A 25,817-nucleotide genomic window follows, 5' to 3' on the forward strand; every position below is an offset into this window, starting at 1 on the left:
TTGGGCGGAAGTTTAAACACTGTGTCGAATTCTACAGTCAAAATAGATGAATTTAGGGTTTGAATTAGGATGAATTTAGGAGGTAAAAATATTTGGAAGAGAAATGGACTTTGACGGAGGGAAAATGATCAGGTACTGATATGTTTGGGTATAAAAATTTAACGGGTTCAATGGGTTTTAACCGGGTTGGCCTGTGCGTATGTGGCGTTCTAATTGACATGGCAACATTTAATTGGGAGGCTTATACACGTAGGCGGCGCGTGCCAACACGCATAATTCTTTAAATGACAAGCTGGACCGACGGGTCAAAGTGGCACAATAAAGGCTGTCTTGAAGGGTTCATATGGTACGCGGCTCGGTTGAGGGGTCCAAGTGCAAAATATGGACAAGTTTGAGGGTCTATCTATGACTTTGGCCTTTATTTTTTTGTGATTGTTTTGCTCTTTTCTCCTAATTTTTCAGTTCAAGTACTTATTCTTAAAAATATAAAGGCTAAATAATTAATTAATGAGGAGACGTTTTAAAGATGAGATGAATTAAAGACTTTAGTCCTCTAGGTTTCTTCCTAGAAAATTGTAACGGTATACTATTTATAATTTTATATTATGAGATCATTTTCAATAATAATCTCATTATTAGTTAATAGAATCAAACTAATCTCTCACAGTTACAAATATTATTTTTGTTTTCCATGATACTTTCGGACGTCTCCATGCATATGGATCAAACGTATTCATTTAATTTCCTACATCAGTTACAGATATGGATTGTAATGATCCAGTGCATACATATTTTTCGGTCACTAACTCTATTGTGATTACTCCATTAAAGAGTAATAAATACCGCAATAAACTAAAACCAGTCACTTACTGAACAAAATTAATAGAATTGTATTCTCTTCCTCTATCGAAGAATTGTGCTACCAATTCTCAAATTTCTCTTTTACATAAAAGTAATATGGAAGGAGCAATTGTATGATCATCTGCGTCTTCTTCCACCGAGAAATTCAAGTTTTTGAGATTAAAGGTGGACACTGTACTCACTGGCGAAGGGGTTAGTTCGTCCGTTCCTTTTTTTTTTTTATAACATCAATTCATATTATTTTCCTCTTTTTATTTATTCTTCTATAACTCAATCCCAACCACATGTTGCATTTTAGTAAATTTTAATTTTTACATAAATTTATGCTCTGCATCAAAAATATTGAGTTCAAATGAACTCAAGAACAGTAATTTCGTATCGCCCTCTCTGTTACTACATTCTTTTGGTGTTTGACATTTACGTAAAACTTGACGCTCCGAGCTAAGGTGATACGTTTTGATAGAGTTTAACTCAAAATTAAATTGAATAATGTAATTTTTCATATGTTTATACCTTTAGAATAAAACTTCTTTTTTGTCATATAATATTTCTACAATGGATAAAAAAGATTATGGATCATGCACATCAAATTCCTTTGAGCAATTATCAAGGTAAATTATTTATGCTAAATTTGACAAGTTTATTACTTTGTCATTTTGCACAATTAATATAACATTTATCTTTTGTTACATATGTAACTGCAGAACCTAAAGTTTCAATATAAATATTTGAATACGAGTATGCAACAATCTTACAAATGCGATATAAATATTTGAAAAATGAACAAGTACAATGAAAAAACAAAATATAAAAAGGTATTTTACCAAATATTCATACAAAGAATGACTGTGCGTACTGATTAATTTATTTACTATGTTATTTTCATCTATCATTTTAACATATCACTTTCGTCTCACAAGAAAAACAGTGCACTGGAATATATATTGCAGTTTAACACTCTGTTTGGAACGTTGTTACTCATTGTTTCATAATGTACTGTATTGTACTGTATTGTATTGTACTGTGCTGTTTTGTAGATACAATGTTTGGATAGACTGTATTGTTTGCTGCTGTGTCATAACATATTTTTTGTTTGGATTGAATGTATCATACTGTATTTTAATTGGTAAGTTTACTAAAATGCTCTAAACTATAAGTTTACAAATTCAGATTTCAAATTCAATCCTAAATAGTTAAGAAACGTCATTAACCACTCAAAATCTTTAAAATTTCACTGGTATAGAAAGTTTGAAGACACCCCACAAACGATTTTCTCACGATGCCTATATTTTTCATATAATCCATAAAATAAATATGAATATAAACATGTTTACAGAAAATGCCTTTATTAGGAGGAGGCAACAACATGTTCACAGAAATCACGTACTCTAGCTTATCGTTTTGGTTTTTATCAGTTTTTTCGGTTATTTGGTTTTTTCGATTTTTTTCAGTTTTTAAAAAGAAACACATTGTTCACATAGATGAACAATGAACAAGCAGCATCAACAAGTAAAATTTCAGATTGGCATTTAACTCAACATGAACAATACGAGAAATTTCCACAAAGTAAACCGGCATTCACATACAGGTGTATTATACAATTCTAGAGTCATGGTTTAACAAAAGCATGGGAAAGCACAGCAAATAAGCAAAATATTCTATGCAAAAAATAAAACAAGAAAGCAAGCAAATTAATGATGATTGTGAATAAGGAGCGCAATACAAATAATAACTTACAATTTTGAAAAACGGCAGAATGATAAGAAGTTTTAAAAAGATGGTCATGGAGAACAAGAAGTACCTGTAACTTTGAAACTATGGCAGAAACCTAAACAAAAAGCAAACATATAAAATTAAAAGAAGGAAGAAAAAGCAGGGAGCAGGACAATAAAGGAAAAACGTAGAAGGAGATAGAAGAAGGAAGGAGACGTAGGGATAAACCAAACCTAGAAGGAGACAGAGTTACGTAGAAGACGTAGGGTATAGGATTTTTGGGTGGAGTTAAATAATATAAGGTAAAAGGTAAAATAGGATTATGAAATATTAAGTAAGGATATAATTGGAAAAAGAAATTAGGTAACAATGGAATAACACCAAATCGGTTGTTACATAAAATGAGGCTTTTCATTGTTACATAACGACGGAATTTAACAATATGATACAATACATTTTAAATAACAATCAAAACAAACATTGTTTTTGTGGTAACAATACAATACAATACAATGGGTAACAACGTTCCAAACAGAGGCTAAAGGTCCCAATCTACTGGTATCCATGAAAATAGATGTTGTATTGGAACTTTAGGTTCTACAAGTGTTTCAGAAACAATTGGTTATAAGGAAGTGCATATTTTAGCTTATTGTTTAAGAATGTATCATCTCTCATTCGATGTTAAATTTGTTGAATTTAATTTTCTTCTACCAGTTAGTATTAACTTTTATAATTAGAACAATTGATAATATTATAGTTGGAGAATAGAGAAAGTATAAAAATATATTATTCATCAGAGAGTAAAGATTCATTCTTAAGTCAGAATATTTTTTACGACTGCGCGAAGCGCGGATAAATTCCCTAGTTTTTTATATAATCAAATCATTTTAAGGACAACAAGAAGTAGTCACTTAACAATTAGCTCCCGTTTGGTCATTGGTCTTTTCACTTTTTCAAAAATATTTTTAAAAAAAAATTACTTGATTATAAAAAGTGAGTGAGGATGAAATTTTTCAAGTTTTATAAAGTGGCTTAGATTGATTTTTCACGCCTTTTGAAGTTTTCTACTTACAAAACTCCAACTTCTTCTCAAGTAAAATGCATGTTCTATCAACTTAACCTACATCCACAACTAAAAGAAGAGCAAATCTATTAACACCAACAGATAGAAAAGAGTGTACAAAACAACAAAGAGAGTACAAAATTAGAGTAATTAAATATTCTCATATCCCAAAAACCCCAAGAAAATAACCTCACGAGATCACTCCAAGAAAGCGTTCACATAGGTATTTCCCAACACAACTTTTTTTTTTATCACTAGAGAACCCGCAGCCGCTACCTTGCATGTGCACACAGGGTAAACCCCGCTCCTATGCAATAGCCTGCAAACCACACAGGAGAGATAATTCGCTCTAGGCAAGCCCCGTGCGTCGAGCTCGTCCCAGAAGGAAAATCCCCTGCTATCACAAGCAGGGGGTTTCGAACCTGAGACTAGGGCCGTGAAAATTAACGGTTAAACTAATAACCCGAACCTATTATTAGGTTAATGGTTCGGGTTAATGGGTTATTAGTTCAGGTATCGGGTGGTGTTATATGGTTATTGGGGTATTAGTTCGGGTCTCGATTTGACCACTTTTATTAACGGGTGAACCGATAACCATTTATTTAATTACAATTATACCCTTTCATATATAAAATCACTTGACTAGACTTGGAGCTTACTTGATTTCTCACTTTAGAAACTTTGCTCAGCAAACCCTTAGCGGCGATTTCCTTATGCACTATAGGTGATTTCCTTGTTACTACGTGAAAGTGCATTTTGGAACGATAAATGCCTGGAGAATGTTTCTTATTTTCCTTATGCTTTGGTGTTTGGCTGTTTGCAGTGACAAGCTATGATAATTTTGGTCCAAGTTTACTTACGTCCTTCCTATTCCAATTGGATAATTTTGTTCGAAACTACTTTCAGTTTTGAAGACGGGTTCTTTGTTCTTGAAAAAATTTCGTGTGAAATCTTACCGGTTAAACCGATAATCGAACTGATAATGATCAAAAATCGATTAACCAATAACCCAGTAACTGATACCTTAACGGTTCTTTAACGGTTTAACATGTCTACAAACTGATAACGGATAAGTTTAACCGATAACTTTTCAAACCCGAACTGAACCACCCAATACGCAGCCCTACCTGAGACCTCCATTATGGAAGTCTTATGCTTAAATACTCTCTAAAGAAGAGGACAAACTCAACTAATTCTTCTTAAATTTGTGTGTCTTCAACTAATGAGAAGTGCCCTTCGTTTATAGGGGCAAAAGTTGGCCTTCAAGTTGGGTAAAAAAATAAAAGAGAAATGATCAAAGTTTTCTCCTCCACATCACCAAACTTTGTCACCAAGAAACATCTGTGATCAAGTAAATTGGCACATGCCAATAAGGCTACATCTTATAAATCTTCATCTTGGCCTGATTTTGGCCAATGTAGTAAATATGCTCCATCTTCTCCACAAATCCCCGAGGGGCATATTTCAAAATTTCATGATGTTAGAATCAGATGGATCTCTGCTTGATATCGAAACAGTAGCAACACCTGTAACATTAGATCCCAATGACGAGTACAACGTTCCAGACTTACGTGCCTTCATAACCATAGGATCACCTTAAGAGACTTCAAGAACTCCACGTCCACCTTCATCCATGAGAAACACGTAAAGCTTCTGCTACAAGTAGAGTCTATTCTCTACTGTTACATACAAGTCTTTCAATTTTTCCCACATGCCTTTAGTAGTGTTTTCCGAAGCTAATTCGCGTAATACATTATAAGAGAGATTCAGTATAATACTAGATCTCGGCCTTTTATCAAGGCTAATAAACTCCTCGTCTGTCATTTTTTCCGATTTGTTCTTCTTTTCTTGCAGCGCCATATCTAAACCATCCTGAATTAGGATAACTTTCATTTTCAGCTGCCACATTCCAAAGTTTGCACTTCGATCAAATTTCTCAACATGAATCTTCATTATTGTCGTGGTGACTACTATAACGAAACCCGAACTAACTAGGCTCTGATACCAATTTGTTAGGATCGGGTGTTTGGGATAGTGTAGAATTAGACAAAGCAGTCAATTAAAGACAATAACTAAGATAATAGGAGACAAAGATTTAACGTGGTTCGGTCAACTTGACCTATATCCACAACCGAAAGAGGAGCAAATTTACTAACACCAACAGGTACAAAAGAGAGTACAAAACAATAAAAGAGAGTACAACATTAGAGTAATTAAATACTTTAGTATCCCAAAAAACCCCAAGAGAATAACCTCATAAGATCACTCCAAGAAAGGGTTCACACAAGTGTTTCCCAACACAACTCTCTTACAAATACTCTCTAAAGAAGAAGACAAACTCAACTAATTGTGCGTCTCTGCATAACATACCAGAAAAAGAAACATACAAAAGCAGAAAACAATACAAAGAAGGACTGTGTAGGGGAATTTTTGTCAAACACAAAACCAATATTCGTTTGTTGGGGGTGGACTGTCAATCTGACTACTCAACATATACACTAAAGCTGAACAAACTTTTTGGATGCCCACAAGGTGTTCAATCAAATTCCCCAACCAGATATTGTCTCCTGGACTTATCTTCTATCTCTACATTTGCAACTACAACAACCCACTAAAGCCTTTTCTCTGTTCAACCACTTACAACTTCACTACGGAGGGTTGTGCGGCGGCGGAGGTGTACAACTGGGCTTGTTGGTGAGCTACGTGTCTGGCCTACTGCTATTGCACATTGAGGTGTGAGTAGCTTGAGCAAAGTAGCCATTTTTCCTATGATCTCTGAGAACCCTAATACGTAGATCCTAAGCTTTCAAACATGGCCATGACGGCCGTTGATCAGCCAACCGGAGTGGCTGACCAGCAACTAGTTACTACACAGCAGCAGAAAGGAGAGCCATCAGAATCAAATTCCAATAAGATCCAGTATGCATCACTTTTGAAACCTGCAACAATGAACATGAAAAATCAAACACCTTCAATAGCTCCAATTCCAATAAAAAAAATTACTATGTTACAAGGAAAACCATATGTGAAGTGGACTGCGACTGAAGTGGCAAGAATGGAGGCTATTGAGAACTTGCAGCTTGCAGTTGTGGGTAAATTTTCATATGGGTGGCCAGATATGGACCAAGTACGCAAAATGATCCCAAGTCAGTGTGGAATTAAAGGAGAATGCACCATTGGTTTCTTTAGAAAGAGACATGTGCTGATTAGATTGAGTCTGAATGAAGATTTTATCAATCTAACATCTAAACCAGCATATTATTTGACAGATAAGGAGGGGTATTCCTATCAGATGAGGCCTCTCATATATGATTCCAAGTTTAAGATTGATGAGGAGACTCCTAAAGCAATGGCATGGATTTCTTTCCCCAATTTACTGCCTACTTACTTTGTAAAAGAAGCATTGTTTACACTTGCTTCAGCAGTGGGGAAACCTTTACATTTAGATTTGGCCACAATCAATAAAACTAGACCTAGTTGTGCTAGGGTTAAAGTTTTAGTAGATTTGTTATCAGATCTACCAAAGGATGTAAGGATGGACATTGAGGATGAACAAACTTTGAGTATCAGGACTGTAAATGTGACGATACATTATGACTATTTACCAAAGTACTGCAAGGAGCGTAGACTGCAGGGCCATAATGAAGATGACTGTAGGATTATTCATCCCGAACTAGCTTATAGGGAAGAAGAGAAAGATGTGCAGATAGAAGATCAGATTACCACAGTGGGAGATCCGTCTCAAGAACAAAAACATGAAGAAAGAGTGAAAAATAAGAAGGAAATTAATGCTGAGAAGCAGAAGCAAGGAAACTCTGAAGACAAAGAAAGAGAAAAAGGTATAGGTAACAGGAATAAAGGATACAACAATCCTTTAAAATCATCAGCTAGAATGTTAACAAGTGGAAGATGGATTGGAAACCCAGGATTATGGAATCCGAAGAAAGATAACAGAGCAGTCACAATAGGGCAAGATAATGGATCACAAAAGGGGCGAAAGGACAATGCTCAACTGGCTGGAAAAGCTAACAAGGAAGTAGAGGTCAATAGCAAAGTTGTACAAACTAAAAACCAATATGAAATCCTTTCTGAAGTGGAAGAATCTGGGGATAATGAAACAATTAAGGAGACTCAAACAGGGGCAGAACAATGCATAGAAGGTAACAAGGAAAAGACTGAAGTACAAAAGGTGCAAAATGAGGAAGTGCAGCAGGTTGGGAATAGCAAGCCAACAGAGTTCAATATGAAAGATGTACAAAGCAAGAACCAAGGTGAAGTCATGGTAGAAGTGGAGGAAAATGGTGACAATAAAGTAATCAAGGAGAACAAAGTAGAGATTGTACAATGCATTGGAGAAAACAAGGATGATCGTGCAATTGCACAACACAAAAATATGTCACCAGCAAAGAATAGTGAGAAAGAGACTAATAATAACAGCTCAAGTGTCCATATCAGTGATCAACATAGCTCCAAAGAATGGGGGGCAGATTACGAGGGAGAGAGTACTAAGAAGAATAAGAAATCAAAACAAAATTCTGATGAAGACCATCTGGTGCAGTCTGTAGAGGAGAAACAGAAATCTATTGATGAACAATCTAGTAAGTTAAATGAGAATGAATCAAATGATAATTGGGAAGATAGAATAGAAGGCATGGAAGGATCTGAGGAAGAGGTATTTTCACAAGACTCTATAGTGAACTTAGTAGATAACTCGTACGATTCTACTAAGACACACTACGGGGGGAATAATGAAGGTTCATTGATGTCAGATGGTGCTATGCTTCAGGAAAACTTAATCACACAAGACGGGGAGGTAAAGAATGATAAACACAAACCTCCGGATGATCAGATCTTTGTTGAGGATGGAGAAGTGCAAGCTGATAACCCAGTACTGATTAAGGCAGATAAGATTGCTTCACAGGTGCCTCCAAATTATAAGGGTACTGACATTGTAGATATTGTCAGGACAAGAGCAAATCCAATTTCCAAGGCAACTGCAAATATAGGGAATACAAGAAAGTCAGCTATTGAAGAGAAAACATCCCCAAATATTAAGTTACATGATATAGTGACCCACAAAGTTTCAAATGATGAAATTCAAAGGGCAACAGAGGATATACCACCACCAGAGGAGGACAAAGAGAATGAACATAATAACAGTAGTGCCCAAAAAGTAGCTACAGCAGCAGATTTATCACCAAAAAAGCTAGCTAAAAGTGGTAAAAAGGCAAAGGGTCAAGAAATTGTACAATCCAAGAGGATATCAACAAGGAAGGGTGCAGGCACAAAACATAAATGATGATTAAGGCTTTAATATGGAATATTAGATCAGTAAATACACAAAAGGCTTTTCAAAGATTAGTCATGTTGCAAAGACAATATAAATGCTTCATTGTTGCTTTGATGGAACCATTTCAGAACTGTAGGCATATTCAGAAGTATAGCAGAAGGTTGGGGATGGAAGATGTTATAGCCAATTCTAACGGGAAGATATGGGTTTTCATAGATGCTGCAGTTCAATGGGAAATTATGATGAACACAGATCAGCAAATAACCCTCAAATTACGCCATCAAGACATTGGTACAGACATTATTACTACTTTTGTCTATGCCAAGTGTGATGCAGGTGAAAGACAAGAGCTGTGGGATAACTTGTATCATTTAGCAAGCTTTATGGAGCAGCCTTGGGTGGTAGGAGGTGATTTTAATGGTATTTTATCCGAAGCAGAAAAGCTGGGTGGTTTACCAGTTACTTTGAATGAGTGTGAAGACTTTGCCTTTTGTATAAACTCTTGTGAATTGTTTGATATGGGTTTCAAGGGGAGTCCTTTTACATGGTGGAATGGAAGGGCAGCTGAAGATTGTATATTTAAGAGACTTGATAGAGTGGTGGTGAATCAACAATTCCAAAATATGTTCTCAAACATAGAGGTGGAGCATTTTTCAAAAACAAGATCAGATCACACACCTTTGTTGTTGTCATGTGGAGATGAAAATATTGTTAACAGGAAACCTTTTAGGTTTCTGAATTTTTGGACTAAACATGAGTCTTTTAAGGAGCTAATTACTCAGAATTGGAGCACTGATGTTGATGGCTCCTCATATTTGAATTTTAAGCTGAAGTTGAAAAAGCTTAAAGGGGTGTTATCAAAATGGAGCAGGGAAACTTTTGGGGACATTTTCCAGCAACTAGCAATAAGAGAGGAGATAGTAAAGGTAAAAGAAGCTTTATTTGAAGAAGATCCTAGTATTGTGAACAGAATTGTGCTTCAGAAGGCTCAAGCAGAAATGAAGAAGTATCTAAATATAGAGGAGCAATACTGGAAACAGAAGGCGGGCTTTTCATGGTACACTGAAGGAGACAGGAATACTGCTTTTTTTCATAACTATGTTAATGGAAAGAGGAGGAACTTACAGATAAAAGGAATAAATGATGGAAGTGGAACGTGGCTGGATTCAATGGAGCAAATATCAGAGGAAGCTATCAGGTTTTTTCAGAAACAATTCACTCAGGAAGGGGACACAACAGATTTTGAAATGCTCAAACATGTCCCCTCCATGATCTCTCATGAACAGAACATGGATCTATGCTCATATCCATCTCTGGATGAAGTCAAACAGGCTGTTTTTGCTCTTAGTGGGGATAGTGCTAGTGGACCTGATGGTTTTACGGGATTGTTTTATCAACAGTGCTGGGAAATTGTTGGAAATGATGTATATGCTGTGATATTATCTTTTTTTGATGGAACTGAACTTCCTAAATCTATCACTCATACCAACCTAGTGCTTATTCCTAAAAAGCATCTTGTTCAATCATTTTCTGATATGAGACCTATCAGTTTATCCAACTTTATTAATAAGGTGATATCAAGGGTTGTGCATGGAAGAATGGAAAAGTTGATTCCATCTTTGATATCTTCAAATCAGTCCGGGTTTGTGAAAGGAAGGAGCATCTTTGAAAACATTCTGCTTACTCAAGAGATTGTGTCAGATATCAGAATTAGGGGGAAACCTGCTAACGTGGTTATAAAACTGGATATGGCCAAGGCATATGATAGAGTTTCCTGGAAATTCCTACTACATGTACTAAGAAGAATGGGGTTTGCAGAGCACTTCATTAATCTCATTTGGGGGTTAATCTCTAATAATTGGTACTCTATACTACTGAATGGGCAGGCATCAGGATTTTTTAAGACTTCTAGAGGGGTCAAGCAGGGAGATCCTTTATCACCTACTTTATTCCTACTTGCAGCGGAGGTGCTATCTAGAGCTCTGAATTCCTTATTCGATGATCATGATTACATTGGTTATGGCATGCCAAAATGGTCTAATCCACTCAACCATTTGGCATATGCTGATGATACAATCATATTTGCATCAGCACACCCAGAATCGTTAAAGAGAGTTATGACAGTGTTGAGGGATTATGAGAGATCTTCTGGACAGATTATAAATAAAGATAAGAGTTCATATTACATGTATACTAAAGTGGGCAATGACATCATCCAGATTGTGGGAGATATTACTGGTTTCTCAAAGGGTCAATTTCCGTTAACTTATCTTGGATGTCCTGTTTTTCATGCTAGGAAAAGAAAGGAGTACTACTCAGATCTAATTAAGAAAGTTAAAGGAAGACTGCATTCATGGAAAGGTAAGCTACTTTCTTTTGGAGGTAAGGCAGTTTTGATAAAAAGTGTACTGCAGACCATGCCAGTTCACCTATTATCAGTTCTGGTACCTCCTAAATGTGTCATAAATGAGCTCCATAAGATCTTTGCCAGATATTTTTGGAGCAACAAGTCTGAAGGTAGAAACAGACATTGGATAGCCTGGAAGGAGGTATGCCTCCCAACTCAAGAAGGTGGATTGGGCTTTAAATCTTTATTTGATGTATCCAATGCCTTATTTGCAAAACTTTGGTGGAGGTTCAGAACTACAAACTCTCTATGGGCTAATTATATGTGGAATAAGTATTGTAAGAAGGTGATGCCTAATCTGATCCAGTGGAAAGGAGGAACCCAAGTTTGGAAAAAAATGCTAGAAGCTAGAGAAGATGTGGAACATCAAATTTGGTGGGAAATAAAAGCAGGAACCACTAATGTGTGGTATGAAAATTGGACTAAATTGGGAGCTTTATATCATGTGGTTCCATCTGATTTTTATATCAATGAGAATCTGGTAGATGTTGCAGAGCTAGTAGAAGATGGAAAGTGGAAGGACCAGCTTTTACAGCAATCCTTCCCAAATGCTATTGTGGAGCATATTAAGGAGGATATTCATATAGAACAGCTACAGGGTACATGGGACAGACCATGGTGGATGCCAACTAGTACAGGAAAATTTACAGTAAACAGTGCTTGGGACATGATGAGGCATAGAGGGGAAGAACATGAAGAATATAAGTGTCTGTGGAGTAAGGGAGTTCCTTTTAAGATGTCATTTTTTATCTGGAGGTTGTGGAAGCACATAATTCCTACTGATGATAACCTGAGAAGGATAAGGATCCCTATTGTCTCTAGATGTTATTGTTGCGAAACACCTCATGTAGAAACAATGCAACATCTTTTCCTGAGTAGCAGTTTTGCAGAAGGAGTATGGAATGTTTTCATGCATGCAGCAGGAATTCATAAGAATATGATTCATATTCACCAAGTATTCAGATACTGGTGGAAGGCAGATTGTGGGGAAAAATTAAAGCCTATTCTACAAGCAGTGCCTGCCATGATTACATGGGAACTGTGGAAGAGGAGAAATATCATTAAGCATGGAGGTAGGATCAGCTTTAGAAGGGTGGTGCATGAAGTGAATTTGCATTTATTTTATCTTACGAAGATGAGATATCCATGGTTAAGAAATGTTCCTTTTTTATGGCCAGAGCTAGTAGCATTTTTAGAAAACTATCATCCCAGGATTATAACCAAGGTGGTGTATTGGAAGTTACCTTTTAATGGATGGTTTAAGTGTAACACTGATGGAGCATCAAGAGGTAACCCTGGTGCTAGCTCCTACGGATTTTGTGTTAGAAACTGGCAAGGGGATCTTATTTATGCTCAAAGTGGGGAAATTGGAGAGACCACAAATGTTGTAGCTGAAGCAAGAGCAATGTTGGAGGGGATGAAGTACTGCATTGATAAGAATTTACATCCGTTAATTCTGGAGACTGATTCTTTATTGCTTAAAAATGTTGTGGAAGGGGTGTGGGTGGCACCTTGGTGTATAGTACCACATGTTGAAAGAATAAGGAGAATGAAGGAGCACTGGAATGTGGAGATCCAACATGTGTACAGGGAAGGCAACTCCCTTGCAGATTTTTTAACTAACATTGTTTTTTATTTTGCAGGTACCTTAAAGTTCTATTCTTTTTCTGAATTGCCTAGTGCAGGGAGGAAAATTCTCAACTTGGATAAGCAGCAAATTCCTAACTTAAGGATAATGAATGCAAGGACTTGAGGCTTCTAAGGAGTGCATGACTAATATTGTAACTCAGGTATTGACATTTCGGCAATGTGTGGTATTAGCTTGGCTCATTCTATTGAAGAGATATCAATACTAGAGAAACATTCAGAATTGCACATCCATAATGAGGGATTGATAAGTTGATTATCTATATACTCTTCATTCTAGAGAGTCTATACAGCTTCGAAATGTGAGTTTTGTGATATTTAGTTCATTTTGAATCTGGAGGCATACTCCTGATGGTTTGTTAGCCAAGTCTCTGGTGAGAGCTTCGAGGGACATATAATTGGCGTCAATCAAAGATTCAAATGCTACTTACACAAAACATACAAGACCCAGCTATATAGAGGATTTAGAAATCTGGGTAATCATTTATCTTGCTGGTGAACTCAGATCGATTATAGGTAAAGCCATTTACAATAAATACTGATAATGAGATTGGGGCTTGAAACTTGAAACTGAAAATGGTAAAGAGATTCAAGAGTCACATACAAAGATTTCAATTTTGTGGAAAGCAATGGAGGAAGAAAGCTGTGTGGAACAAAGAGCAGCAAAGGAAATACCTGAGCTAAGAAGCAATGGAGTTGATATCTGTTGGTTGAATTTTGGGTGGTATTGCTTTTTCTTGGGCTTTGTAGATCTGTCCGTCCAACTATTTTTTTGTTTGCTTGTGTTATGGATATTTGGATATTATTAATAAAATATATCCACCCATGTGGTGGTAGTTTAAAAAAAAAAAAAAAAAAAAAAAAAAAAAAAAAAAACTCAACTAATTCTTCTCAAATTGGTGTGTCTTCAACTAAGGAAAAGTGCCCTCCTTTTAGAGGGGCAAAACTTGGCTTCCAAGTTGGGTAAAAAGAAAAAGAGAAATGATCAAAGTTTTCTCCTTCACATCACCAAACTTTGTCACCAAGAAACATATATGACCAAGTAAATTGGCAAATGCCAAATAACACCACCGGATGCAGCGTTTACTAGCACCAACGAATGCAAAAAAGAGTACAAAATTAGAGTAATTAAATACTCTAATACCCCCAAAACCCCAAGAGAATAACCTCACAAGATCACTCCAAGAAATGATTCACACAAGTGTTTCCCAACACAACTCTCTTACAAATACTCTTTAAAGAAGAAGACAAACTCAACTAATTCTTCTAAAATTGGACGTCTTCAACTAAGGAGAAATACCCTCCTTTCATAGGGCCAAAACTTGGCCTCCAAGTTGGGTAAAAAAAAGAAAAGAGAAATGATCGAGGTTTTCTCCTCCACATCACCAAACTTTGTCACCAAGAAATATTTGTGACCAAGTAAATTGACACATGCCAAACAAGGCCCATCTTAAAACTCTCTTTTTCAAGTTTCAATTAAATTTATGGCTAAACGCTAGCTAAGTGTAGCAAGTTTATTAATTGAATTTCATGAATGTGTTCAACTTGTAATACTCCTATCTTTTAGAAAATGATCAAATATACCCTTGTACTATTAGAAAAGGGTTAAATATACTCCTCTTTATACTTTGTGTCCAAATACACCCTTTCCGTTATACTTTGGGTTCAAATATACCCTTATGATATACTTTGGGTTTAAAAATACCCTTCATCCGTTAAAATTGTCCTAGGTGGATATGGGATCTGAGGTGGCGCTGACAACTCGGTGAAATGGACATGACATAGCATGCCACCTCACTACCCCAACCCATTTACCCCTCTCATCCCCTTCTTCTTGCATCACTACCCTCTCCCCCCCTCCCCCCCCCCCCCCCCCCCCCCCCCCCTGTTTATTGGTTTATTTTTGTTGTCCTAAAATATACCCCTTTGTAAACGTTATGAATCAATGGTGAAGTTGGTCCGGAAATGTTTAATGTATTTTAAACTACAGTCTACAACAGGATCTGTTGAAAAAATGCATTTTGGTTAATTTATTGTCGAGTGATTGACACACGTCATTTGCTGCACAATAGATCTTAATTTTGCAAGTGTGTATTACTATAACATCTTATACACTAATAGCTAGCCATTAAAAGAACTATATAACTCAAAATTTGACTTTATGGAGTTCCATTGTTTCTTCACATTATGTGATTTATGGATACTTACAAGCCAGTACATCAAGAACTTAACTGCTGCTGGTTCACCAATTCATCAACTGCCTATGCATAATAGATCGCAACTTGAATTTCTAAAATGCAGACATAATGACTCTTTTTTGTTTAACGCCCTTTTAATTGGAGAAAGCGAACTCTATTTGCGAAAAATATGCATTACCATTTGTGGCAAAAAAAAAAAAAGATGCATCACCTTTGCAAATTCAGTAGCACCATTAGTTTGCAAAAAAGAATGAACAAACGATGTAGTGGTGCTAATGGTGGCAAATGTTGTGAAGGGGAAAGAGAGGGTAGTGATGCAAGAAGAAGGGGATGAGAGGGGTAAATGGGTTGGGGTAGTGAGGTGGCATGCCATGTCATGTCCATCTCACCGAGTTGTAAGCGTCACCTCAGATTTCATATCCACCTTGAACAATTTTAACGAATGAAGGGTATTTTTAAACCCAAAGTATAACAGAGGGGTATATTTGAACCCAAAGTATAACGAAAGGGTATATTTGGACACAAAGTATAACGAGGGGTATATTTAACCCTTTTCTAATAGTACAGGGGTATATTTGACCCTTTTCCTTTTTTTTTTTAAGTAATTTTATTTAAAATAGTATTTTGAAAGAGTAGTCATTTGCGTTTAGCTAATTAAATAAGGAGTGCTTTTGTTAGTAATTCGGTTTAGTCAATATTTTTAAAAAGTGTTTTGAAATGTCAAATAATTACTATTTTAAATAAAAAACAACTTTTGTTACTATTAAAAAACATTAAATCCTGTACCAAAAACTTGGTCAGACAACTTTATTCTCTAAAATAAGTAATAGTACGTTTTTCTCTTTAAATGTAAGCACTTTTTTTTTCCGAAATTTGGCTAAATAAGTTAATTAGTTTCTGATTTGTCGAATCTATTTTAGACACATTAAAGAGAAGATATAATGACGACCAGACCATTGAGTGTGACAGGCCCAGGGAGATATACGTGCTTCTGTGGGCAAGGCTTTTGGACAAAATAACTGGCCATCCTGTTTCAGATACAACCTGATGATTATTAAGTGGGCTTTTGGCTATGAATTTTCAAATCATGATTTCAAATCAGTATTTGAATATATGTTTGGAACTACGGTTTGAAATTATAATTTTAATTTTTTAAAATATAAAATTTAACTCATAAATTTATATTTTATAAAAAAAGAGTTATAAGTTGGTAGATATTTTTAACAATTATCCCCATCAATCATTTACCAATCTCATTAACTTCCATCAAATTTTATTTATGTCTACCAACCTTTTAATTTTGTAAAAAAAGACTCATAGTTTAATTTTATTTATTGAACTAAAATTTGATCAATTAATATTGGATTTTTAGAAAGGTCTTCTAGTATTAATTTTGAGCCGGTTGTTATGAATTAGCGTATTAATTTTGTTATGAACTATGACTTGCTCATTTGGTATGATTGTATAAGAATTGAGAATTTTTTGATAGTTTTCACAACTTGTGGGGTTTTATGTCTATAAGAGAAAATACTCCTTAAAATATCCAAATTGCATGTCCAAACATGGTTTCAAACCATGTCCAAACGGGACCTAAGTGCATGGAAGAAATATCCGCTCCCTCTATCCTAATTTATATGAGTATTTTTTTTAGTCTGTTCCAAAAAAAATGATAACGTACAATATTTCTATATTTAGAAATAATATAAGTTAAATCTTTTTGTTTTACTTTTAATAAAATGATTTACATTCACACAAATATCTACGGCTTGCTTTAGACCACAAGTTTCAGAGGTCTTCTTTTCTTTCTAAACTCAGTGTCTAGTCAAATTATATCATATTAATTGGGACGGAGGGAGTAATATTTTCAGTCAGCTGGTTAAAAAAAATCCCGCCTATTCTAAATATATTGTATTTGTTGCATGTGTATATTCTGTGGGATTTTACTGGGTATGTTGTTATTGTGTATATTCTGTGTATAGCAAGTGTACATTAACTGTATAATAAGTGTATAATGTAAACGCATTGCATTGATCATATATGCATATTATATAACATTTACGCATTAATTATACACTGCATACTAATTAAAATTTATAAAAGCTAAAGTCCAGGATTATTTTTTTATTGTGTGTTTTGTTGGATTGTTGTATAGTATTAAAAATAGTACTAATTCAAAATGTAGTTGTCAAGCCAAACCAACTGTGCACAGATGACGAGGTTATCATGGTCTATGTAGAACAACAAAGAAAACTTTACATCAAGATGTTCTCACTTCACCAATTTTGGCTTGTTGCTCGAATAAAATTTAGAATTTTATAGCCTGTTTGACCTATGAGAGGTTAAAAGTGTATAACAAAAGTGAGGCGTTTGGCCAAGCTTTTGGAGAAAATAAGTATTATTGGGTGAGTAGAAGAAGTTGTTTTTCATAAATTAAAAAAAAGTAAATTTTCTCAAACGCACTTTTTAAAAGCACTTTTGAGAAAAAATACACTTTGAAACACTTTTTAAAAATTTAGTCAAACTGTAATTGTTGCTTAAGAATATTTTTCAAATCAATTAGCCAAATACGAACTGCTTCTCCTCAAAAGCACTTTAAAAGCTTGGCAAAACAGACATACGTTTTAACTCAAACTAAAATTTACCCATCGAGTGCCAATAAGGAAAGTCTCCTCATGAGTTTAATAAAGAGTAAGTTACGTAACTACACAATTTTAAAAAACACATTACATAATTTTAGCATTATTTTCAAAATAACAGTTAGTGTCCAGAAAAAATAGTTACATATTTAATGGAAATCCAACCTAAACAAATTCCCTTTTTCGTGTCCTTAAATAACGAAAAAAAAAAAATGACCGTAATTAATAGGAGCCCTTTGCCTCGCCTAAACATTTGGGAGATGAATTCCTCCGTTTTTAGGGGCGTGGTCAATGTTGGCAATTTGTTAATTTCCTTGTCTGTTATATTTCTTTTTTACTCGTTTCTATATTGAAAAAAATACCTGCTTTATTATTTTGGAATTCAAGTTTGAATAGTATACACATTATTTTAACCATGTTATAAATTTGATGATGATGCTTATGTGTTTTTAGGTCAATAGCATATGTGATAAACCTATACTAGGAGTATATATCAAATATTGTATGTATGTAAATTGTATATTTGAAATGATAATGCAAATATAATGTTATTAGTTATATATTAAATATTATATGTGTGTAAATTGTATATTTGAAATAATATACTGCAAATGTAAATGGTTTAATAGCAATATTTATTAAGCATAGTATAATATTTATTAGCTTTTAAGTCAACAAATAAATAAATAGTATAGCTACATAAGATTAATTAATTATTTAATTAAAATCAATTTATAAACATACAAAGAGAGTTAGTGTACGTTGAAAACAGGAACAAAATAAGGGGTCTCATTAATTTATCAATCGATACAAAATTTATACTATGCTAACATTGATATAAAATATGTTATTTATGAAAAAATGCAAAACTTGTGCCATTTGTGTTACTAAATTCTATAAATGTGTTATACCTTGTAAAAATCTCTTTAATATAAATTTCAAGAAGATATGTGCACAAGTATCGTGGGCCGGTCATACCAAGCCACAAAAAGACCAATCCAAGTTTAAAAAATCATCAATTAAGTTCCATGCTTTTCAAAAATCATCTAATTCAATAATTTTGAAATTTGCACCTCATGTAATTTGCACAATTTCATTGAATGAGAACCAATATGTGGCACTTCACCTAATAGAATTGGTTGATTTACGCAAATTCCCTTTTTAGGCCTTTATTTAGATTTTATGCCCATTTTTAAAAGGGAAAATTGCAACTGAGTACTCTAGTCATTAGTTTACAAAGTATGTATACAACATATAGGTAGTGTAGAGTTTATACTAAATATACATATATTATGCATACATATACATAAAATAGACGCATGTATACATATAATATACATACCTATACACAACATATACAACCGAAGTGTATAAGTAGTGTATACTTCGGCCATGTTTGGTAAACTAGTTTGCCGAAGGATATATCTACATAAGTTTCCCTTTTAAAAAGTAAAGCAATATAGCTCTTAGGAAAATACACTTCCGAACAAGGGTAGACTCGGATTCTAATGTTTGTTCATATATTTTTCAACCTTACAGATAAAATATTAGATGACAGTCTAGCGTTTGTAATAACTTACAAAATTTTATTCAGTAGTCTAAGATTCATAAATTACGAGAAACATAAAAAGATCATTTACTAAATATCTATCACAAGAAGGGACGACTGATGAAAATTTATGAATAAAATTGTAGGATAAAGCTAGATTAGAGTTGGGCCACGTCTGGTCCAACTTCACCTTAAAAGTTCATTATCTAATGTACTGCTATTTAAAGTTAAGGCCCGTTTGGACATGGTTTGAAATCATGGTTTCAAACCATGTTTGAATATACAATTTGAACATTTTAAGTTGTATTTTTTCTTATAGACATAAAAACCCCACAAATTGTGAAAACTATCAAAATATTCTCAATTCTTATATAATCTTACCAAATGAGCAAATCATAGTTTATAACAAAATTAGTACACTACTAGAAGGCCTTTCTAAAACATTGCAACATCAATTAATCAAAATTTAGTTCAATAAAAATGAAAATTTAACATGAATAGTAATGTAACTACTCTTTAATATAATCTTCCCACATAAATTAAAGGTTGGTAGACATAAATAAAGGTTGGTGAAAGTTAATGAGATTGGTAAATGCTTGATGGGGGTAATTGTTAAAAATATCTACCAATTTATGAATTTTTTTTTATAAAATATAAATTTATGAATTAAATTTTATATTTTAAAAAGTTAAAACCGTGATTCCAAACGTATGTTCAAACGCTGGTTTGAAACGAAGGGTCGGCCAAACGCCTGCTAATATTGACTTAGAAGCAAAGATCTTTAAGTTCTCATTTATATCCGGGCCCAATAAAAGTTAAAAGAAGTGAATTAGCTACATGGTAAACATCAGGACCCTCAAATTTTGAAAAATCACCCAACCTATACTATATAAATCTTGCACATTACATTTGTGGTCCCTCAACTTTCTATTTCTGGTCATTATCAACCATTCCCCAGCTTTGCCTTGTTTTTTCCTCATCTAATGCTCTTAAGCTACTCAATATCTAAGTTCAAGTAGACAACATGCTATATACTTACAACATTTTTTTACCAACAAATACTTATATATATATGTGTTACTAATTAGTCATCTCTAAGTGTAGACCAAAATGGGAACTATCACTATAGTATTCAGTATGAGTGTACTTGTTGTTGTATTGGGCTTGGTTGGATCCGACCCGGATCCGCTCCAAGACTATTGTGTGGCTGATACCAAAAAAGCAACAAGAGAAAATTTCTATTGCAATGGAGTGCCATGTATCAATCCAGAACATGTAGACACTTCCCATTTTGCAACATCAGCTTTGTCCAAGCCTGGTAAAATTGGCAAAGTTTTTGGTTTCAATGTGACACTTGCTACAATTTTCAATTTGCCAGGTATGTAGGAGAGTTAAATGGGCATGCTGGTTGAATTTAGATGAGTCAAGATGGGCTGAGTTAGTAAATGGCTGGTCATTGACTCGTTCAAAAATTACTCGAGCTTAAATGAATTGGGTCAAAATGGACTAAATAATTAGATCATTGACTCATCCAATTCTTACCAACTTTTTATTTCTTTGTTTGTTATTATATAATTTATTTGATTACCTAATAAATTATTTTCTTTATTACAGTTTTATAACATATGAAACAAAAAACAAAAAAAGATCGTTATAAGAATCTTTTGAGAAGGTTGCGTAGGGATCAATTTGAGATATATATCAGCTCAACTTTTAGATAAACCAAATTAGGCAGATCATTTATCCAGCCAAATTTGAACGGGTTGGACGCAGGGGCTGAGCCAAGTGAAAGCAAGGGAGTTCAACCCCCTTCAACGAAAAATTACATTGTATATTCAAGGTTAAAATTATTTTTATGTATATATAATAGATGTTGAATCTTTTGCCTTCTTCGTGTGTTTACTTCTTTATATTTTTTTAACCCCCTTAGTGAAAATTCTGATTCCGCCACTTGGACAAATTATATTTTTATGGGCTAATTTTATCATCTCCTCAGGTATGAACACTCAAGGACTCACAATGGCAAGAATAGACATTGGTGCAAATAGCCTCGTGTCCCCTCATTCCCACCCTCGAGCCTCAGAAGTGGCTATTTTGCTAAAGGGTTCACTTTTAGTAGGATTTGTCGACACCTCAAATCACTTGTTTACCCAAAATTTGAGACCTGGAGATTGTTTTGTTTTCCCTAAAGGTTTGATCCATTTTCTTTACAATACGGACTCTAAGGTGCAAGCATTGGCCGTGTCTGGGCTGAGCAGCCAGAACCCCGGTCTCCAAATGGCTTCCCCGGTCGCGTTAGCGACAGGGCCGACTATGCCAGATGAAATATCTGAGAAGTTTTTTCAGACCTACTATCAAGATGTTACAAGAATCAGGACGAGCCTTGATGGATGATTATGTTTTATTGATATGGTTGTTGTTGAGTATATATGATTACTTTTTTCCCATGAATTTTATTTATTCCTATAGTAAAAGTTTGCTTAGGGTTGTTTAATTAATGGGGAAAACCAAAAAAATGACTTGCCAACTGTCCCATGTGTGTTGTACTAATTTTGTTAAACAAATTAGCCAGCCTTTGTCAAATGGTTCCTGATGACTAATTGATGAAGTATGTTTAATATTTTAAAAATATATTTTGTGGTTCAAATCAAGGCCAAAGCTAAGGGCGTAAGGGTTACATCCAAATTTTTATTTCTGAAAATTATTATGTACATATAAATTTAAAATTATTTTTAAACATGTACGGTAGATGTTGAATTCTCGTAACTTCTTCATTTGTTTGTTTCTTTATATTTTTAATCCGTTTAGTAAACTTTTTGGCTCTGCCACTGATCCAAATGATTCCTGTTCGCGAGTGATAGCTGGAGTTATTTATTAAACTACAAAAATATTTTTTTAATTAAAATTTATTACGCATACAGAAAAATGCTACACATACAGAAGATGTCCTAAATTCAGCCCTTGCGATTAAATGTGAACATCCAATTAGAAATCTTGATGTAGCTGAATTTACAAGTTATCATCGATTTAATTATACTATCACACAGCGCTAACCATCGTTTAATTTTATATAAATGATGTTGCCCTTTATATCTCCTTTGTTTAATTCATCTGGTTGTATATTCACTTTCAAGGCCCAGAGAAATAGGCACAATAATCTCTTTGTCAAGATCCTTGTCATGTTTTGAAGAGACGAAACAAGTTATCTTGAATAAACCTAAAAATAACTCAACTTTATTGAACAGAACTAATTAATCCAGTTGAATATTATGCATGAAATTAAATGCTTTCTTTTAGAAAATCGATTATTTAGTTACTTGTATTGCTTTTTATTATAATACATATGTAAAACAGTAGAAGGTTAAGAATTGCATGGCGTTGGCACAATTTTTTGGTTAAGTGAAAAGATATCTTTACATTTCTATGATTATGGTCTCTGTAAGTACTTCCTGTTTGAATATATTGTGACAAATAACTCTAACGATTTGTCGATGGAATTATTTGTATATTCTATTTCACTGTCGGATGCAGTTTTTGTGGTCCGTTCAACTACTTTCGATGCATAACTTAAATCTATTTATATGGAAAAATCACTAAACCTTTACTAAATATTAAATTCGAATCCGTAATTTGAAAAATACAATCCATTCAATGTTAAAAACCTTGAAGGGAGCCTTTGGAGAACATAAAATTGTCTCTTCGTCTCTTTGTGACCTACAGGGTCACGAGTTCGATTAGTGGAAAACCAACCACAGATGCATGCCTCAAGATAGATATATCAGTGCGACTATTTCCTAAATCTAATATAAACGTGAAGTAATTGTTACAACTTACACGACACTTTTTTTTTTATCAGAATATAAAATAATTCAAGCATGCACTAAAACACAACATAGCCAGGAGACTGACTTTTAGAGTCCGGAGCCAAAATGGCTTATTTTTGCAGCCATTAGACCAAAATAGGCTGTATTTTTTTTTTATTACCACAATGGATATTTCGTTGGTTATCCAACGAAATACCCACACAAGCACTGTTCATAGCCGGATTGTTTTGTTGCATTTCGCTACACTTGTAGCGAAATGCAACAAATATATATATATTTTGCATTTCGTGAGTTAATCAACGAAATGCAACAATTTTTTTTTTTTTTTTTTTTTTTGCATTTCGTGAATTAATAAACGAAATGCAACAATTTTTTTTTTTTTTTTTGCATTTCGTGAATTAATAAACGAAATATGTGTTTTTTTTTTTTTTTTGCATTTCGTGAATAAAAAAACGAAATAAGAAATTATATATATATATTTTGCATTTCGTGTATTAAAAAATGAAATAGGATAAAAAAAAATTTAATTTCGTTCATATAAAAACGGAATTGGAAAATATATATATATATATATATATATTGCATTTCGTTGGTATATCTACGAAATAGTAAAAAAAATAATTTGTATTTCGTTTATTAAAAAACGAAATATGAAAATAATTTTTTTTGTATTTTTGTATTTCGTTTATATAAAAAAATAGGAAAATAATTTTATTTTCATTTCGTTTATATAAAAACGAAATAGGAATATTTCATATACCAATGGAATAGGATAAATATATATATTTTTTTTGTATTTCATTTATATAAAAACGAAATAGGAAAATAATTATTTTTTTTCGTTTATATACCAATGAAATAGGAATAAATACATATATATATATATATATATATATATATATATATATATATATATATTTGCATTTCGTTGATGCATTTCGTTGGTATATCAACGAAATAGTATATTTTTTCTTTTTATATGTCGAGAAAATTAGTCAGCTTTATTTTCAAAAATTGAAACCGCAAAAGTAAAATTGACATTCATAGCTACATTACCCCAAGATTTTTACGTTGAAATCTATTGCGTATCATCATCTTATAAGTAAATAAAACTGAAAATTTCACGCCAATTTGGGGGAAAATTGAAATTGAATGGGATAAAAGGTGTTTTTTTTTTAAAATCGGCTCGGCTTGGCGGTTTGTCCGCATAGATCTCGAAAAAATACGCAAGTTCAAAAAAAAAACGCGTAAAACGGACGTCCGAGCGCAAAGTTATGACCATCTAAAGTTTGACGACTTTACAACTAGTTTTTCTCCCTATATTTTTTACAATTATATTTATATTCAAAATAAAGTTATGTCTTGACTTTACAACTATTTGTTTTTTTGTTTATTAAGAAACGAAATAAGATTTTTTTTTATTTTGTTCATCTAAAAACGAAATATGAAAATAATTTTTTTTGTATTTTTGTATTTTGTTTATATAAAAAAATAGGAAAATAATTTTATATATAAAAACGAAATAGGAATACATATACCAATGAAATAGGATATATATATATATATATATATATATATATTATTTTTTTGTATTTCATTTATATAAAAACGAAATTGGAAAAAATATTTTTTTTCATATGAATATATATTTTGTTGGTATATAAACGAAAAGAAATAATTATTTTCCTATTTCGTTTTTATATAAATGAAATAGGATATATATATATATATATATATATATATATACAAAAATAGGAAAAAAATTCATATTTCGTTTTTTAATAAACGAAATACAATTTCTTTTTTTACTATTTCGTAGATATACCAACGAAATGCAAAATATATATATATATATATATATATATATATATATATATATATATATTTTCCAATTTCGTTTTTATATGAACGAAATTAAATTTTTTTTTATCCTATTTCGTTTTTTAATACACGAAATGCAATATATATATATATATATAATTTCTTATTTCGTTTTTTTATTCACGAAATGCAAAAAAAAAATAAAAAAATTGTTGCATTTCGTTTATTAATTCACGAAATGCAAAAAAAAAATAAAAAAAAAATTGTTGCAGTTCGTTGATTAACTCACGAAATGCAAAAAAAAAAAAAAAAAAAAAAAAAAAAATTTGTTGCATTTCGCTACAAGTGTAGCGAAATGCAACAAAAAAATCCGGCTATGAACAGTGCTTGTGTGGGTATTTCGTTGGATAACCAACGAAATACCCATTGTGGTATAAAAAAAAAAGGCAGCCTATTTTGGTCTAATGGCTGCAAAAATAAGTCATTTTGGCTCCGGACTCCTGACTTTTACGTCCTGCATTGGAGACAAATACACATTATAATGGTCACCGCCTCTTCACATTCCAACAGTCGGAGTAGAATTTTCAAAGTGCAAATTGCATCATAAATGCCAATTGTACCATCATATTCGAATCTGATACCCGCAAATATATGCCCAACAATAATTTATTCCCTCTTCTAATTTTATTTTTGTTGAAATTATACAAAGCATGTGAGGATTCGCCAACTGGGAATTTAAAATGCATATTATTATTTTTAATTTAGCAATATAAAAGGCAAATAAATAGAAGTACGCAATTACCAAAGT

The 25,817-nt window shown here is 33.3% G+C and overlaps 1 protein-coding gene across 1 annotated transcript; it reads left to right on the plus strand.

The window, feature by feature from the left end:
• Positions 1-20,357: 20,357 nt before the first annotated feature.
• Positions 20,358-22,046, plus strand: LOC132642702 (germin-like protein subfamily 1 member 1). Its single transcript, XM_060359765.1, has 2 exons — positions 20,358-20,742; positions 21,361-22,046. The coding sequence occupies exons 1-2, from the start codon at positions 20,475-20,477 to the stop codon at positions 21,756-21,758; spliced, it is 666 nt and encodes a 221-aa protein (XP_060215748.1). The 5' UTR covers positions 20,358-20,474; the 3' UTR covers positions 21,759-22,046.
• Positions 22,047-25,817: the final 3,771 nt, after the last annotated feature.

The sequence above is a fragment of the Lycium barbarum genome, chromosome 5 (assembly GCF_019175385.1).
Source record: "Lycium barbarum isolate Lr01 chromosome 5, ASM1917538v2, whole genome shotgun sequence".
Classification (NCBI taxonomy): Eukaryota; Viridiplantae; Streptophyta; class Magnoliopsida; order Solanales; family Solanaceae; genus Lycium; species Lycium barbarum.